General features: G+C 37.1%; 1 protein-coding gene across 1 annotated transcript; it reads right to left on the bottom strand.

The window, feature by feature from the left end:
* Positions 1-17887: 17887 nt before the first annotated feature.
* On the bottom strand, positions 17888-18913 carry LOC137008187 (uncharacterized). Its single transcript, XM_067370067.1, has one exon. It carries the CDS (start codon positions 18869-18871, stop codon positions 18020-18022), a length of 852 nt encoding a protein of 283 aa, XP_067226168.1. The 5' UTR covers positions 18872-18913; the 3' UTR covers positions 17888-18019.
* Positions 18914-19195: the final 282 nt, after the last annotated feature.

Below are 19195 nucleotides of genomic sequence, written 5' to 3'. Positions count from 1 at the left end.
TTCTGTTGTTGTGTTATAGCCTCTGTCTGTGTTTTCCAGGGACTACAGTGTAGACTCTGTGAGATTAGATTAGTATGTTCCCGGTTTGTGTAACTGTGCTCTTGTGTATCTGTCATCAGTCATCTTACCTCTCATGTCCCTGGTCCAATTCTCCTCCCCTTCCCAATTTGTTACACACCAGTGATATACAATTGATCTCAAATTATACCATGAAAAATGTAAGCTGTGTTAGAGTTTCTTCTGTTGAACACAAGAGAAAATGTTTTAAAGATTTTTGGTTACTAGACAGTTCATGGTGGCCATCAACTGCTGGTTACCAACATTCTTGTTCAACAGAATTATAAAACATTATTCCCAAATACCAAATTAGCTTTTTTCAGCGTTTGACACTGTGATATTCTTGTTTTAACTGAGTAAAAATGAAAAAACACAACGAGGGCTTCTGTGCGATTACTACTGAAGTCTTCTGTAAGCATGTAAACGGCTCATGCTCTTTGACCTTGTGAACACGCCCTCGTTCTGTCATCAGACTCGAAGTGTTCAGTCTGAGCGGCTCGTTTTTTCACATGCTTGTAGAGAAAGGCTTGCCAAAACAAAGTTTCTGGGTTGTGTTTTTTCTCATTTTTGGTCAATCAAGTCTGATTTTCATGATCTGAACCTAATTATCACGTCCACACTGGAACTTCACATGCTGCCATCAAAATGTTTTCTTTAGTGTCATCTTTCAAAATAAAATGACTTTAATATAAAACAATATAAAACTGTATTGTAAGATAAATACATTGTGTCTTTTTTATTACTTTACTTTACTCTATTTCTGTATATATTACAGATGTTATGCTAGTTGGTGTCAGTGTAGCCCCTCCAGTTTGCACTTGCTCGCTCCAAGCTGGACTCGAACCCCGGCCCGTCCACATGGGAGGAGGCTAAAGACTGTAGCGTCAGTCGCTAGAGCACCTTTGAGTTCAGGGGAGTGAGGTTTACACGCACACATCTGTTACATCAGCATGGATCTGCAGTAATGACACTCAGCAGCAGGGGGCGCCAGAGACTCACAACTACAACAGAAACACCACAAACTTGCTGACCATAACCTACTCAAAATTATCAAAGTTACCTGGTCTTTAATGATGTTCTCAAAACATTGGCACAAAACATTATTTATACATCATTCATGAAGCATTTTTTAAAAATGTTACTACTTGTTTCGGAGAACATTCACAGTCCGTCCTGGTTCATGTAAGCACAGTTCCTGCTTTTTGTCTGGTTATTGAAGTGCACCATATGAAAGGAACACGACTGTGGATTTTAGCGAGTGTTTTGCAGTACGGGAGGAAATATACCGTAAACTCAGACTCTTTCTTGTCTAAAGAATGATAAAAGTGTGTTCTCATCTCGTGCAGCAGCAGAAGAGGTGTTTCAGTCAAAATACTGCATCTGTAACTGCAGGAGAGGATCATTTATGAGCCGTTAGTTTCCCACTGACATGTGGAAATACAATAACAGGTTATTTCAATGAGCAGATTTTTTGTATACATATATATCAGATATTCACAGAGAAACAGCCTCAGATGAAGGACAGGAAGTTTGGCCGACTACAGCAAAATCTATTCATTGCAAAAGGCAAAATTAATTAAAAGCTAAAGGCGTTTGTGTTTTTTAATCACTTTTCTACTGGTTGTTTTTTCATTGTAATTTTTATAATTAGTTTGCGAGTTATTTGAGAACAGTTTGATTAATTCCTTGTTTTTTTTTTGTTTGTTGCATGTGTCATGCTGATCATGTGACCAGCGTCGGACAATACTGAGCCGCCATTCTGATGTAGAACATGGAAGCGCTGAATGTACACAGTGTAGAAGAACGACACAGAAGAGATGACATGAGGATGAGTGCTTTATTTTTGGGTGAACTAACCCTCTAAACCAGGGATGGACAACTCCGGTCCTGGAGGGCCAGTGTCCAGCAGAGTTTAGCTCCAACCCTGAACCAGCTAATCAAGGTCTGTAGGATTAGTAGAAAGTGGCAAGTGAGTTTTTATCAGGGATGGAGATAAACTCTGCAGGACACTTGCCCTCCAGGACCGGAGTTGTCCATCCCTGCTCTAAACACTGGTCTGAGATCTGCAGTAAAGACACTCAGCAGCAGGGGGCGCCAGAGACTCACAACACAAACACCACCAACTTACTGACCATAACCAGCACACACTGTGGCTTAATGTGATTGTGAGTTTAGTGATAAACATCAAGGAATGAGAGGAAGAGATTCAAAACAAAGTTATACGGAGCTACAGACACAAACCAGACAGGAGCAATCGATCCACCTGTGAAACCATTCAGCTGTTCAAGATCATTTGTGATGATTTCTCATCTGAAAGAGAGGCGCTCGTTTCTGTGCACACCTTCATTCTGTGAATCACACATCTGAGAAATGATCGCAAGATCACATTTAGGATGGTTTGTGTGCAACATTATAATATCCATAATCTTCTTCTGTGACGTTCTTGATGTTCAGAGAGCAGTCAGACCCCAGACTCAGTCTCTCATGTCTCTCTGTGTCTTTCTTCTTTATCCCTCCAGTAATCAGTTCAACTGCTGCTGAATGTCTGAATCTGTTACTGTAGATCCATGTAGTTGATTTGCAGTCAGAAAGAGCATTATTACAGGACAGACAGACATTTTCACCAGAACTGATGAACACACGATCCACTCCACTGGTACCTGAAACACAGTATATTTGAGTGATCATTATGATATATATTAATAAATGAAGACATGAAACATATCAGCATATAAATCAGTCAATTCAAGTATTTTTTCCTCACTTCACACAAACATCTCAGTCTCCAGAATAAAGTGTTTGTCTTGATCATGTAGCTGTTGAAATCTCTGAATATGAAGATAATTGTTGATCATCAGATGTTTGAGTGACTCTATGTCCAGTATCAGGAATAATACAGTATGATCTGTATGTATCAATACACAACTCTGAGATCACAACGTGAATGTGTGCAAGAATAAACTGAGCATGTTCAAATCAACTCTTTCCACACTCTAAAAAAAAAATCTGTAATTTTCCTCTATTTTGAAAATCCTGTAAAATTACAGGAATAGACAGTAAATTTACATATCTGAGAGAGAGAGAATGAGGAGTTACATGTTTATATATGTTATATGTTTTTACTCCGCCATATTAGCAGGATACACTATCCGTTGCCATGGTTACCAGAGAGTACAGAACCCTGATGGTTTTTGGGTAACAGCCACAGGTGTGAGAGAGAGGAGACCTGAGACTAGTGCTGCGTCCCAATTCACCTACTTATACTACATCCTGAAAGTAAGTGCTGTTTTTGTAAAGGAAAAGTAGGGTAGAACGGGGCTAAAGGCGCCTTTGATGTTATTTTCCTCTAAACCACTAGATGGCACAAAAACTTGCCGCAGAACTTTCCTAAACATCCGTTTTTCAAAATGCACAAAATTTGTCTGATCCTCGACGCGATCGCGGGCAGAAACTCAAAGTTGATTCTGAGGCAGTTTGATCTAATATTTGATGTTTTTTAAATGTTGTTGATTTAAGTAGCAAATGAGAATAAATTAAATTAATGTTTGTATTTTCAGACAAAGGTCTTCTTAATGATTTTCAGTTTTGTTCAAGGTAATTCAAGCAATAGTTTTTCAATAAGGGAAGAATATGTAAAAGTGTGGTATTTGGGGTAAAAGCGCCGCTGCTGTTGGGGCAAAAGACACAATAATTAACATGATAATGAAGAGCTGACTGACTTTCCATCTGTTGACATGACATGGTTAGATTCACATAGCAAATATCATATATCAAACTGGGTATCCATCTTAGAGATAATGCCCATATTTATGATGAAACAATCAAATTTTAAATTATATTAATCATATCATAATAAAATATATTGTTACTACTGTAAATCTATATTAAATAGGCTATTATGGGATCTCCTTCAATGCTTTCAGAATCTTTACTTTTTAAAATAATTTTGATTCTGTATTTTTAAAATCTATTTTTATATTTTATATATAAAAATATATATCACATAGGCCTATTTTAATGACAGAATATTTATTGAACAAAAATTAATTCTTTTATTTATCAAAATAAACAGAAAATAGTACAAACTTTGCTAAAGTTATTCTTTTGAACAAGTATTAAACTAGTCATTATTAAAAACACATTATTTTAGCTAAAGTATTTGTATAAATACCTTTGACCCCATGTGTACCCCCTCACCACCTCATAGATTTATAAGATTTATAAACAAAATTAACCACTTTATGATTTTTTTTTTCACACAAAATATGTTGCTCCATCATTGTTCAATACAAACATATATATTTTTCCTGTAGTCATATACTTTGAGAGTAGTGAAAAGCACAATTTTTCTTAAGGTGTGCCTTTAGCCCCGTTGTACCCTACATACTTTTGAGTGTGCAGCAGAAGAGTATGCAAGCTTTGGGCGTAGGTTTGGTCTCAGTTTTGGTGGGGACACCCCCCTCTTTATGCAAACAAAAAGGACAATTTTCAGTGATTTCAGAATTTATCACAGAAACAAATGCATTAACAGCAATGGCACCATGCAACACTCTCCACTGTAAATCCCCAGTTTTTTTGACCAATGGTGACTTGTACAAAGCTCTCCATTCTGGTTTCTCATTGACATCAAGCTTAAGTATGCTTCGCCATGGAGTGTCACACCTATTGTTCAAAGATTTCTTATTAAAGGCTTTTACACAACTCGCATACAAATCCTTGCCACATACAGAATTTGAACCCACAAACATCAATTCTTTATTATCCAACAGCATACCATTACACTCACCCAAAATGGGGGTTATACTCAAGTTTGGAAAAGGGTCTTTACAGTCAAAATTAATAGACCCGTTCGAGTACTGATCCAACAACTCTGTTTCTTCTCCAGTAAGGGCTGATCTCCATTTTTCAAGTGCTTTCGCCACTATGCGGCATGATTTGATTTCTAAACGCTCAGCAATCACAGTCACATTTTTAAAAGCAGTTCCAGCTATTTGATGCAGATGACCGATTGTTATCAGCTGGGCATTACGCAAAGTCCTTTCTGGTATGGCAAAAGACATCTCTCTTGATAAGTCCAGTCGTGAGCCAAAAATCAATGGCTCCTGTAATAACCAAAAGAGGGAAGTATTACTTTCCCTATTTGTCTTAAATAAAGACCAGACTTTAAACAGGTTACGATAAAAAAATTGGAGAATCACAGAGTTTTAATCTTTGAGGGTCCAACCAAAATAAACCTTTGTCTAGTCCCAAGCCTTCAATACGTCGAAGAATTGCACAAGCTGCGCTCATCCAACTTGACTCTGCAGAGCACCTTAAAAGTCTTTGAACATACTGCAGACGAAACGCAGCCGTTCTGCTCTGCAAGTGTACCAAACCAAGCCCTCCTTCATCTTTTGGCAAATACAAAACACTTTTTGTCACCCAGTGCAATTTGTCCCAGAAAAAATCAATTAAAATTGACTGGATTTTCATCAGAACATCAGCTGGAGGATCTATGCAGGCTAAACGGTGCCAGAGTGCAGAGGCCACTAGATTATTAATAATCAGAATACGTCCTTTATAAGACATTTTAGGAAGTAAAAACCTCCACTTATCCAGTCGCCCTTTTACTTTTTCAACAGTACCCTCAAAATTCTGTTTTACAACACTTTCATTTCCTAAAAAAACACCAAGATATTTAAAACCATCTCTGGACCATTTTAGACCATCAGGAAGCCTTGGTTCGCCATTCAACCATTTTCCAACTAAAATGGCTTCACTCTTTTTCCAGTTAACCTTTGCAGAAGAAAGAGCTTTAAAATCATCTAAAATCTTTAACATCACATTGACATCATTGGGTTCACTGATTATTATAATAACATCATCAGCATACGCTGATAACTTAAAAGTATTTTCACAATTTGGCATATATAAACCATGCACATCATTTCTTAATTTATTTAACAGGGGTTCTATGGCTAAGGTATATAACATGCCTGACAGTGCACAACCTTGTCTGACACCCCTATATACCCTGAATGGAGAGCATAAGTCACCATTAATCTTTAATATACTCTCAACGCCACAGTACATAACTTTTATCATTGAAATGAAATCAGAACTAAAACCAAAAGCTTTTAAAACACTCCATAAATACATATATTCAATTCTATCAAAAGCCTTCTCTTGATCAATTGATATGAGCCCAAAATCCAAATCAAAAAGTCTTTTCACAATCTAAAATGTCTCTAATAAAGGAGACATTATCAAAGATTCTTCTTCCTGGTACACAATATGACTGATCTGGATGAATAATAGATTCAATGACTTCACCAAGTCTAATTGCTAAGGCTTTAGACAGTATTTTATAATCATTACATAATAAACTTACAGGTCTCCAGTTTTTTATTTCATTTAAATCTCCTTTTTTTGGCAATAAAGTAATGATTGCTCTCCGGCAACTTCTGGGCAATTGTCCATTTACCATACTCTCATTAAAAACAGATACTAATTCTGGACCCACTTCTACCCAAAAAGATTTATAAAATTCAACCGTAAAACCATCAATACCTGGTGCTCTTCCATTTTCCATTTTTTTAAGTGCCTCTTCAAGTTCACCTAAGCTCAAGGTTTTACTAATTTTCTCATTAGCATCTTTAGTAATCTGTGGTAAATTTTCCAAAAAAACAAAATTACCATCTTGTTCACCTGAAATTTCACTTTTGTACAAATCCTTATAAAACTGTACAGCTCTTTTTCTGATATCTAAGGGGTTAGTCAAAAAAATCCCCCTTTTCAGACCGCAAGGCATGAATAAGTTTTTTCTGACCATTCTTTTTTTCTAAACTGAAAAAGAATTTTGAAGGAGCATCCATTAATTCTGCATTTTGAAAACGAGATCTAATTATAGCCCCTCTCGTTGTCAAACCCAGCATATCAGCTAATAAATTCTTCTTCTTTTTTATGTTCTTCATATAAGTTACATCTTTTCTGGACTCCGCTAACTCTTGTAACTTCATTAAATCCTCTTCCAACACATTAATTGAGCTATTAATATCTCTTGTGGCGTTGTGAGTATATTGCAAACACAATTGTTTTATTTGTACCTTCACAAAATCCCACCATTGCTGTAATGTTAAAAATGAAGATTTCATAATTTTAGCATTTGTCCAGAACTCTTTAAAAACTTCTCTAAATAGAGAATCACACAACAGATTATTATTAAAATGCCAATAGGCGCTTTTTGATTTTACATCATTTTTTGCCACAACACATTTTATCAAATTATGATCAGAAAAACATACAGGAAGTATTGAACATTCTCTAAACATGCTTAATTGATGCTTAAAACCATAGAATCGATCAAGCCTTGCCAAAGATATCTGATTATCATGAGCATGAGCCCAAGTGTACTGTCTCTGTGAACCATGGAAATTTCTCCATATATCCGTAATGCTATGAGACTTTATCATTTGAATTAACCTCTTCCTTGATTGCATATGTGGTTCAACATGATTTCGGTCCATATCATTTTCAGTGCAATTAAAATCTCCTCCTAACATTAAGAAATCATCATTGCTACAATCATTTAAAACATCATCCAAAGTGTTCAAAAAAGTCATTCTTTCAATTGCCATAGTTGGAGCATATGCACAAATAAAAACAAAAGAGCTATTTTCAAATACAGCTTTAACTTTCAACACTCTTCCTTTAGTTATTTCTTCAACATTATAGGAATATGGGGTAAAATTCTTTGAAAATAAAACAGCAACTCCACCACTCAAAGAGGTATAATGGCTTAAAATCACTAATCCATCAAATTCCTTGGCCCATTCCACAGCATTAGATGCATCGCTATGAGTCTCTTGTATAAACAATACATCAATTTTCTTTTGTTTCATTAATTCATATACTTGAGCTCTTTTCTTAAAATCTCTTGCTCCATTAGCATTCAAAGAAGCAAGATTTATTTCGCCCATTAAGAAAAAAAGAAAAGAACAAAAGAGACAAAAAAAAAACAAAAGATGCATCAAACTATCCATTCTGACTGTTTTCGCTGGACATACCTGACTGACTACTTAACTTTGTAAGAATTTTCTTCAGACGGTAAACCTCTTGATTAGTGAAACAACTTTCACTTCTGAAAATCTTTACCTTTTCAATAAACTGTACAATGTCTGGAAAATACTCTTCTATTTTTACCTTTTTCAGATTTTTTGTCAATTTCAAGAAAGACTTAATGTCACCAACTGTATATGATCGGCTAGAAAAACCACTTTGGGGCAGACTAGCAGTGACACTACACTCTGAAATGTCACTTTCACTCTCTGTGTCGGTCTGGCTCATATGAATACTATCTGTTCTTTTTGCTTGTTTATCAGTAGCCTTGCATTCCATCAACTTTCTTTTTTGGGAGATTTTAAAAAAACATCCTTCATCTCCCAATAAAGAACCTTCATCCTCTGGATTTACCACAGCCTCATCTTCACTATTGCCACCTTCTGATTCATCTGATCCACCTACTATTTGTTCTGTTCTCAGAGAACTTCTCACCTTTTCTATCTCAGTTGCAGCTGTCCTATCTTTCTCAACCATTTTCCCCTCCAGAAACTCTGCGCCATTTTTCACAGATTCTACGTCAACCGGTGCCCTACTTGGGCCAGGCATCTCATCATCAACCGCAGCAACATCATTCTGCACTTCAGCTACATTTTCTGAGACAACAGTTTGTGCAGTTGCAGTTTCCACCCTTTTTGGACAACCACGAATAAGGTGTCCATTTTCACCGCAACCAAAGCACTTCATTGTGTTTGTTGTGGCATATATCACATAATTAAATTCATCATGACGAAAATTAAGAGTCAAATCAAGTTCTTCCACGTTATCTTTCAGTACCATATAAACATAACGTCTAAAAGAAACCACATGTTTCAACAAAGAAGACTTACTTCCAATTGGAATCATTTTTATTGAAGAGACCAGTTTTCCATACCTAGAGAGCATACCAATTAGAACCTCGTTCTTAATAAACGGCGGCACATTAGATAGTGTAACTCTCTTTGAAGGCGTAGAAAGAGGTAATACTGAGGTAAAAATACCACCAATTTCTACACCACTCTCTACTAACAAGTTCGCCAATTCAATCGTCTTAACAAACAAGACAACCGCGTTGTTCATTCGCGATGCCGATAAAACATTTTCATGTCCAACTACTGCACTTACCGCTAAACTACAATCCTCTATACTGGCAGTAGCATCGATTTTCACACCATGACGTCTCGTTAGAAACTCCAAACTCTCTGCACCTGGAGCTGCCATACTCCCAGTACACAGACTGGGAGTAAAAACTCCCCCAAAATAAACACCTTTCTCTCGCTAATATTACCAATACCTCAAAATAACTAATATGACACAAAAAGCAGAGATAGAAAAGGTAGAAAAAGTTTTCAAACACTCGTACCTCACACCGGCGTCACTCACTCCCCATCCACGCTACTCACTCACTCAGCGCATGCGCACACACGGAAAGAGAGAGAGAGCAGATTAATTTAATAAATACATTTTGTGATACAGCACAGTTTTATGGGAAGAAATGGAGGAGGAGAAAGTGAAAGGAAAAGAGTTATATCAGGAGAAACTAGATAACTCCATTAAGCAGCGTGTCTCCTTCTCCTCTCTTTGCCAGTCTGCCCTCATCTATGGTGGGGTACTTAAAGTCCCCATGAACAGGAAGTTGCAAACGACTTTTCTCCAGTGTTGTGACGTATTTCCAAGTGAAACGGAATATTGAATAGAGGGCAGAGTTCCTGTCCTCAGAGTTTAGCTCCATCCCTGAGTTTGACACCCTTGTTCAAAAGGTTCTTTCACTCTCAACCCAAATGGAGAATACATGGAGAACATTCTTCAGAAGAGAGTCCAATCTCCCTCCATTCACTTGCACAGAAATTTCCATCAGCGTCACGCAGACTTTGAGAACACTCGCTCTTTCCTGCTTCGTTTAATTGTTTGTTTCTAATGACTGCTTGTGATTCATCTGTCGACCAGTTTTGACCAACAATTCATCTGTTGACTGTTTTTAATCATTCCTAATCCTGAATGTTTCTACAGTTTCAAGTGTTATATGAACTATATTTCATCATGACAATAAATGGATGTTAAAAGCATGGAAACGCGTCACGGATTCTGTCCTGCTGCCGAGCCCCTCAGCGCTATAGGTTGCTGCTATATTCAACCTTATTTATAGGTCATTTTATTGCTTTTACACAAGTAAATGTCCTTCATTAAACATCAAAAAGATAAAGAAAATCCAGATTTCTTTACCTGTGAGAAGTGAAGAGAGAATGATCAGTCCCAGCAGACACAGATCACACTGATCAGCCATTTTCTGTTTCTGTCAGTCTTTCTCTTCATTATATAGTTACAGCTCTTTCTTCAGACAGGAAGTGCTGGTCGTGTCTAAAGAAAGAACTTCCTCTGATCTGAATGATGACATCATGCTAGAGTTGATATTTATTGACACTATACCACAGTGAAGTGTTGCATGCTTTGAGTGAAACATGATGTTCAGTGAGATGGTGTATGTTGTAAACCACACTGACACACATCATTATAAGATATTCTTGGGTGTTTCTCACACTCTCACACACACTTGTGTTCTTCAGTCTCAGGGAAGTGTGTGAAGCAAACCTGGCTTGAGAGCACATGAAGGACACGTCCGGCATCATCACGGCCTACACTGCGTACTACAGGCCCATTCCCTTTGCCTTAATAGTCAGTTATCAAGCATCTCAGTCGTACTTTAAGTGAAGTGTAGACTAAATGTTAAGTGTCAGTCTTAGAGATGATTCACAACACTTTGCTGTGCCACAAACAGGATTTTGGATGACGACACAGGCATGGACCAAACACTGAATAGATTTCTTTTTTAAAGAATATTCTCAGATAAATTCACATTGAATGGTCAAATTCCTAAGAGGAGTTTACGTTCAACACATATTTGACAGTAACGAATTTTCAACAGAATTCATGATGATATACACATTGCAAATGAAAGACAAACACATTTTCCACCATGTTTTAATGGCAAATTTTAAACCGGTGTGCTGTTAGCTGACCTGCCTATATATATAGCCTTGATTTTATGATATAATCAGTCACTATGGATTCCAAAAGAAAACTGAACTGGCACGAGGATGAAGCGGTACTGAATTAGTCGAACAATTCAGCCCAACATTAACCAGCGCTGACAAAGATGATGCCTGCTCTGGCCAAACGATACTGTTTGATTAAATGCTCATCGTCAAATATTTCAAAAACATTCTTGCTCCCCTGAAAGATTCACACACGTCTCTGTCTCCTCAGTGCCCCTACTGGCAACTCCTAACCACTTGAGAGACCTCTCCAGCTGTCTTAAATAACTGGGAGAGTAAGAGTGATTGCTTTTATATTCAAGTTTGAAAGTAGGAGTAAATTTCATGAATTCTCAGCACTTCAGATTAAAATGGCACTTTGAGAAGCTTGATAAATACGGGCCCAGGTGTCCTGCTTCAGTCTCATTACAGTGTTTTAGGCTTGGAACTGATTTTGAGTGGAAATATGGATCTGGGGCCGTATTCACAAAACATTTTATCTTACCACTAAGAGTTCTCCTAAATAGCAGTAAAAGTTCTTAGCTAAGAGTTTTCTCTTAAAACTTATTCACAAAGCTGCTGAGACAAACTTTTACTAAGGAATAGACTGAAGTCTTAAGCTAAGAGTAAGGGCGGGGTTGACCTCGTTGCTATGGAGTAAACACACAGTGATTGGCTGATGGGGGAGGAGTCAGCGATTTAATCACAGAAATATTGTAGAATGAGGTGTCATGTTTCCATATTAAAATAAAGGTTTAAAAATACAAATGTTGCCCTATTCAAATAAATGTTTTTTTTAATAAAAATGTTCCCACAGTCAAAATAAAATGTTGACATATTTTTGCCATAAAGGTTTTAAAATGTAGGCTAAGTGTCACTAATTAAACTATACAGTTAATTGTCCACCTCTTGGATGCAGAATTCAACCGACACATTATGTTTTATAAACAAAGTTTGGGAGAAACACATTCAAACGGTCTTTCTAATCAGCACGAGAAGAGGAATAAATACTAAGATGAGATATATATATATATATATATATATATATATATATATATATATATATATATATATATATATATAAATTTTTTTTACTCTATTAAATTATGTGTAAGTGTGAACCCATGAAAACCACTGCAACAGGTAATCAGACAATATATATTTATTTGTTAAAGATTAATTTTTGGCGTCTCATCACAGATTCAAATCTATAAATCAATTTTTTTTTAATTTCATTGCATTTTATTGCATTTATGAAGAAAAGGTTCAGCACCTAAGGCTCTGTCGCTATTGCCTCAATGGTGTTCAGTGTCTTTGGGTGGATTAGGACTGTTTGTGATTTGGTCTTAGTGACTTAGGAGTCCTCTTGACTACTCCTAACGTTTCACAGATTTAGGAGCTAGTTTTAGCGATAAAATGCTTTGTGAAATACTCTTAGAGCAAAAATGTAGGACTTCTAAAATTAGGACTGACACGCCCATTATTTTTAAGAGTTTCTCCTAAATCGGCAATTTAGGACCTACTTTTAGCCTTAAGATGTTTTGTGAATATGGCCCCAGGTTGTTGGGAAAGAGGAGAGGAACAGAGAGGAATTGCTGTTATTGCTGCTTTAGTAAGACGCTGCTGCATCAACAGACAATCATCAACGTGACGTCCATAAGTGACTTCAGACATCAAGTTTCCATTGTAAATGAACACTGAAAGGAGCCTCTTAGTGTCTAAGTATCTTGAACTATTGCAAAGACTTTTGTATGATACTAAATGTTGTTTGATCACACTGGTTATTAAAGAAACCCACTCCATCAGTTCAAACTGGGTTCAGTGATGATTTCATTTCCTCTTCTTTCTTTAAGTGTTTCTTTATTAACTTGTGTGGTCAAACTAACTGAGGACTCTCAGTAACATGTTTCCAGACCTCAACAGTGAGATCACACCTCTGAAAATACCACAGAAACTATATGTATAAAATTAGACAAAAGGTCATGCAAACACTAGAACTCAAAGAGGACAAATGAAAAAGTGGAGAACTTTTATTTGCATATTTTCAACATTCTCAGTTTCTAAATTAGTCCTACAGCCACAGAGGAGCACATGATCAACACAAGACAGAGTCATGTGATCAAGAACAACATAAACAAAGAGACATTGAACAACGACACAAACTGTCAGAGGAGAACAGAGAGAAGTGAAGAGAGAATGATCAGTCCCAGCAGACACAGATTATCAGCCATTTTCTGTTTCTGTCAGTCTTTCTCTTCATTATATAGTTACAGCTCCTCCTTTAATCATCATCAGTTCCTCCTGTGGCTGAGAACTTCCTCTGGTCTGAACTGAGTGTTTAAATCCAGCTAGAGTTGATATATAGTGACACTGACTCAGACTCATTTTACTACACAATTATCAAACATTATGAAACCGATCTGAGCATAAATACTTCACACAACTATTATTGGTTTTGGTTAGTAACAATTTGTACAGTGATTTGGTTTTATCATTTCAATAACCAGTAGACAGACTTCAGTCCTTTGACATTACATCAGACACACATTCAGATCTGGAGGGATCAAATGTAATCAGATGCTGAAAAACTCAACCATGAATCTGAATATTAACTGGTTCTCATTTTAGTATTCATATGTTGGTGATATTCACATGTTTTTTTTCTCTAAATTATAACATTTTATCTGTTTCTCGATTGACAGCATCTTTATTTGAGCATCTAGTGATGAAGCATAAATTAACCTATTATGCCCCTTTTCACAAGATGCAATATAAATCTCACCAGAGTTCAGCTCAGAATATCTCTTTGATATTTTATTAAACCATGTTTTAACTGCACATTTTTGGGTTAGATTAAAAATGCACTGATTTGGTGTGTGTACCTTTAAATGAAAATGAGCTCGTGCTCCGCCCCCAAGCTCACGACTCCATTAAACATTGCATAAATAATACTGAAGTTCACAATATAACTCTCAAAATGGATCTTTACAAAGTGTTTGTGATTCAGCATATCAGATCACTCTATTAGGCTTTGCCCTCCTTCATTCACTGGTAAATAAAGTGCAGGCCCAGGAATCCATTTTTGACCAGACCAGAAGAAGTCCACCAATTTCCTCTGAATATCCTTAATACTTTCATCTGTTGGCTCAAATACATTCAGTCTGTGCCATAATATAGAGGCAGTGAGGTTGTTTACAATTCAGACTCTGCCTCTATAGGATAATTCGGGTAATAGCCAATTCCATTTAGACAACTTGGCAACAACCTTTTCAAGCAGACCCTCCAAATTTCTGTACATTGTAACAAAGTACCTGAACATAATTTGGACTAGTAATAAAAATGGTTACATCATCTGCATAAGCAGAGATGGAATACCTTTGTCTTGAAATATCACCGGTATCATTAAACCTTTTAACTCAGTTCTCAGCTTACATAGTAAACTATAAAGTTGCCCTGATAGAGGACATCCCTGTCGTATTCCTCTTTTAACAGGGATTGTACAACTCAGGCCACCTCCTATCTTAAGCATAACTTAGAGCCACATCATCTGAGACGAATGTGAAATATGACAGTCTGTCGGTTTCAACAAAAACAATTCTGGTGAAATGCTCAGGGTCTTTCACAAGAGTAGTTTTAGGTAGATTCTCCCTCATAGAGAACCGTTCCCAAAGACTGTTCAACAATAACTTGTTGATAGACCTCTGAGCGGGGTTGTGGGAGATCTTTTCGGGGGCGAGACGAATACCCTCTTTCTCATAATACTCGCAAATGTACGACTCTTTGTCAACACCGGTGACAACGTTTGATGGGTACCCGGATGCCTGCTGTTTCAGACGTAAAAAAGTCTTTATGTAATCGCGAAACAATGTATTCGACCTTTGTGGAAAATGCCAAACTTCATTGATCTTGGCTACCACGTAACCCTTCTCTATGGCTTTTAAAAGTTCGAGACTGACCCAACACCCTGTGAGTGCTCTCTCTTCATCCGTATGGCTACAGTTCGTTGTCTGGTTTTGAACGTGAGTGCATGTACGACATAAAGGAAACATAAGTTTACCACTGCACTGGTAAGGGAGAACAGGGTGCAGTAATTTGCTGGGCGGATAAAAGGTAGCTCTGATAAGACCGTAATAATTTTCGATTGTTTCAAAATCTTTGAAAATGGTTTGGGGGTGTCCGAGCGGATAGCTTTTCCTAGCCTGGCAGAATATAAGCTGGTAAAATCTACATAAGTCAAGTCAAGTCAAATTTATTTATATAGCGCTTTTACAATTGGTAATTGTTTCAAAGCAGCTTTACATATTAGAAGCACAGAAAAAAAGGGAAGTGGTTAAAACTGTACAAGCAAGCGTGGTAATATGTAACATATACAAGATGGTGCTACATTAAGCCAATGTCGGCTGACTTCCAGGGGTGGAAAAAACCCCCTAGGAGAAAAACCCAGCGTGCTAGCACTGGGAAAAAAAGTCCTAGGAGGGAAAAAACCCCTTGCAAGATATATTTATGTAAATGTATATGGAGATCAAAATCTGAATTGTACATTTTTATTATAGAGATTAAAAATCGATTATATATAAATATATGTAAGCGGATACGGGGATCCTGGGCTACGTTGTAGTCAGGTCCAGACGCAGGTTCTCCATCTGACCTGGATACGGCCTGGATCCAGCACCCGGCAAACCTCAGGATAAGCAGAGAGACAGATATTAGCGTAGATGCCATTCTTGTTCTGATGTACAGGTATATCTAGTGTTATAGGAAATGTTCTCGGTTCCGGCCGACCTAATTATTGCAGCGTAACAATCCTTTAACGGATTTGAAAAATGTTAATGTATTGATAATGTGTTATGTGTATGCAAGAGCAAAGAGATGTGTTTTTAGTCTAGATTTAAACTGACAGAGTGTGTCTGCTTCCCGAACAATGCTAGGAAGATTGTTCCAGAGTTTAGGTGCTAAATAGGAAAATGATCTGCCGCCTTCAGTTGATTTTGATATTCTGGGTATTATCAACTGGCCTAAATTCTGAGATCGCAATAAACGTGAAGGACTATAATGCATTAAGAGCTCACTTAGGTACTGGGGAGCTAAACCATTTAGAGCTTTATAAGTAAGTAGCAAGATTTTAAAATCTATACGATGTTTAATAGGGAGCCAATGTAATGTTGACAGAACTGGGCTAATATGGTCATACTTTCTGGTTCTAGTAAGAACTCTAGCTGCCGCATTTTGAACCAACTGTAGTTTGTTTAAAAGCCGAGCAGAACAACCACCCAGTAGAGCGTTACAATAATCTAGTCTTGAGGTCATGAATGCATGAACCAACTGTTCCGCATTTGTCATTGAGAGCATATGTCGTAATTTAGATATATTTTTTAGATGGAAGAAGGCGGTTTTACAGATACTAGAAACATGACTTTCAAATGAAAGATTGGTATCAAAGAGCACACCCAGGTTCCTAACTGAGGACGAAGGTTTAATGGAGCACCCGTCAAGTGTTAGAGAGTATTCAAGGTTTTTTCGTGAGGAAGTTTTTGGTCCAAAGATTAGGAAATCAGTTTTTTCTGAATTTAATAATAAGAAATTTCTTGTCATCCAGTTTTTAATGTCAGCTATGCATTCTGTTAGTTTTGTGAATTTGTAGGTTTCGTCAGGGCGCGAGGAAATATAGAGCTGAGTATCGTCAGCGTAGCAGTGAAAACTAACACCATGCTTCCTAATTATCTCTCCTAAGGGCAGCATGTACAGAGTGAAAAGCAACGGTCCTAATACTGAGCCTTGTGGTACCCCATATTTAACCTGTGATCGATACGACATCTCTTCATTAACTACCACAGACTGATAACGGTCAGATAAGTATGATTTGAACCATGCCAAAGCAATTCCACTAATGCCAATATAGTTTTCAAGTCTTTTTAAAAGAATGTTATGATCGATAGTGTCAAAAGCAGCACTGAGATCTAATAACACTAATAGAGAAATACAGCCACGATCGGATGATAGGAGTAGATCGTTTGTAACTCTAACGAGAGCAGTCTCAGTACTATGGTATGGTCTAAATCCTGACTGGAAATCCTCACAGATTCCATTTCTTTCTAAAAAGGAACACAGTTGTGTTGAAACTGCCTTTTCTAGTATCTTTGACAGAAAAGGTAGATTCGAGATTGGCCTGTAATTTACTAAATCTCTCGGATCTAGTTGAGGTTTTTTAATAAGAGGTTTGATAATAGCCTGCTTAAAGGTTTTTGGCACGTGTCCTAGTGTTAAAGATGAATTAATTATATCAAGAAGTGGACCTACGACCTCTGGAAGCATTTCTTTCAGTAGTTTAGTCGGCATTGGGTCTAACATACATGTCGTTGATTTTGATGATTTGATAAGTTTAGATAATTCTTCCTCTCCTATAGCGGCGAATGATTCTAGTTTTACCTCAGGGACAATACAGTGCACTGTCTGAAGAGAAACTGTAGACGGTTGCATGTTTATAATTTTCTCTCTAATATTATCAATCTTGCAAGTAAAGAAGTTCATAAAGTCATTACTGCTGTGCTCTATGGAAACGTCAGCAGTTGAATCTCTGTTTCTAGTTAATTTAGCCACTGTGTCAAATAAATACCTAGGATTATGTTTGTTTTCTATTAAGAGATTTGAAAAATAAGTAGATCTAGCATTTCTTATGGCTGTTCTGTACTCAATCATTTTTTCTTTCCACGAAAGGCGAAAAACTTCTAGTTTTGTTTTCTTCCAACTACGTTCAGCTTTTCTAACAGCTCGTTTTAGAGCCCGAGTGTGCTCATCATACCACGGCGTTGGATTAGTTTCCTTAATCTTCTTTAGACGTAAAGGAGCGACCGCATCTAATGTGCTGGAAAGAGAGAGCCAATAGTTTCTGTTGCAGCATCGAGTTCTTCTATGTTGTCAGGTATACTAAGGCGATGAAACTGCTCGGGGAGATTATTTATAAAGCAATCTTTAGTGGCAGACGTGATTGTTCTACAATATTTATGGCTGGGTGGTGGTTTTGTAGCCTTGGCTAATTGTATTATACACGAGACTAAATAATGATCTGATATATCATCGCTCTGCTGTAGAATTTCAACAGCATCAATATCTATTCCATGCGACAGTATTAGATCTAGGGTATGATTACGACAATGAGTGGGTCCTGACACGTGTTGTTTAACTCCAATAGAGTTTAAAATATCTGCAAATGCCAATCCAAATGCGTCTTTATTATTATCTACATGGATATTAAAATCACCAACAACAAGGACTTTATCCGCAGCCAGTACTAACTCTGATAGAAACTCAGCAAATTCTTTGATAAAGTCAGTATGGTGCCCTGGTGGCCTGTATACAGTAGCCAGCACAAATGTCAACTTACATAATGTTACATAAAGCACCATCACTTCAAAGGAATTATATTTGAAATTCTTTTGAATGATTCTGAATATATTACTATAAATTACAGCAACACCTCCCCCTTTGCCTTTCTGTCGAGGATTGTGTCGATAATCATAACCTTGAGGACTAGATTCATTTAAAGTAATGTAATCGTCTGGTTTTAGCCAGGTTTCTGTCAAACACAGCAAGTCTAGTTTATTGTCTGTGATAATTTCATTTACAATAAGTGCTTTTGAAGAAATAGATCTAATATTCAGTAACCCAAGCTTTATCATTTGTTTATCTGATTTATCTGTGATTTTCATTTTTTGAACATCAATTAAATTTTTACCCTTAAAAGGTTTTGGAAGTTTTTTGTATTTACTAGTTCGAGGTACAGACACAGTCTCTATGTGATAATATCTAGGTGAAAGAGTTTCTATGTGCTGTGAATTATTTGGTTTAGCCAGTTTGTCTGCGTCCTGATCTGGGCCCTGGTTTGTCATGTTTCAGCTCTAAGACTATTTGCCAAATTTCTAGAGAGAAGAGCAGCACCATCCCGGGAGGGATGAATACCATCTCTTTTCAACAGATCAGGTCTGCCCCAAAAGCTTTTCCAATTGTCTATGAAACCTATATTATTCTGCGCA

Source organism: Chanodichthys erythropterus, chromosome 3 (genome assembly GCF_024489055.1).
Source record: "Chanodichthys erythropterus isolate Z2021 chromosome 3, ASM2448905v1, whole genome shotgun sequence".
Lineage (NCBI taxonomy): Eukaryota > Metazoa > Chordata > Actinopteri > Cypriniformes > Xenocyprididae > Chanodichthys > Chanodichthys erythropterus.
This window is presented reverse-complemented; position numbering and strand designations above follow the sequence as displayed.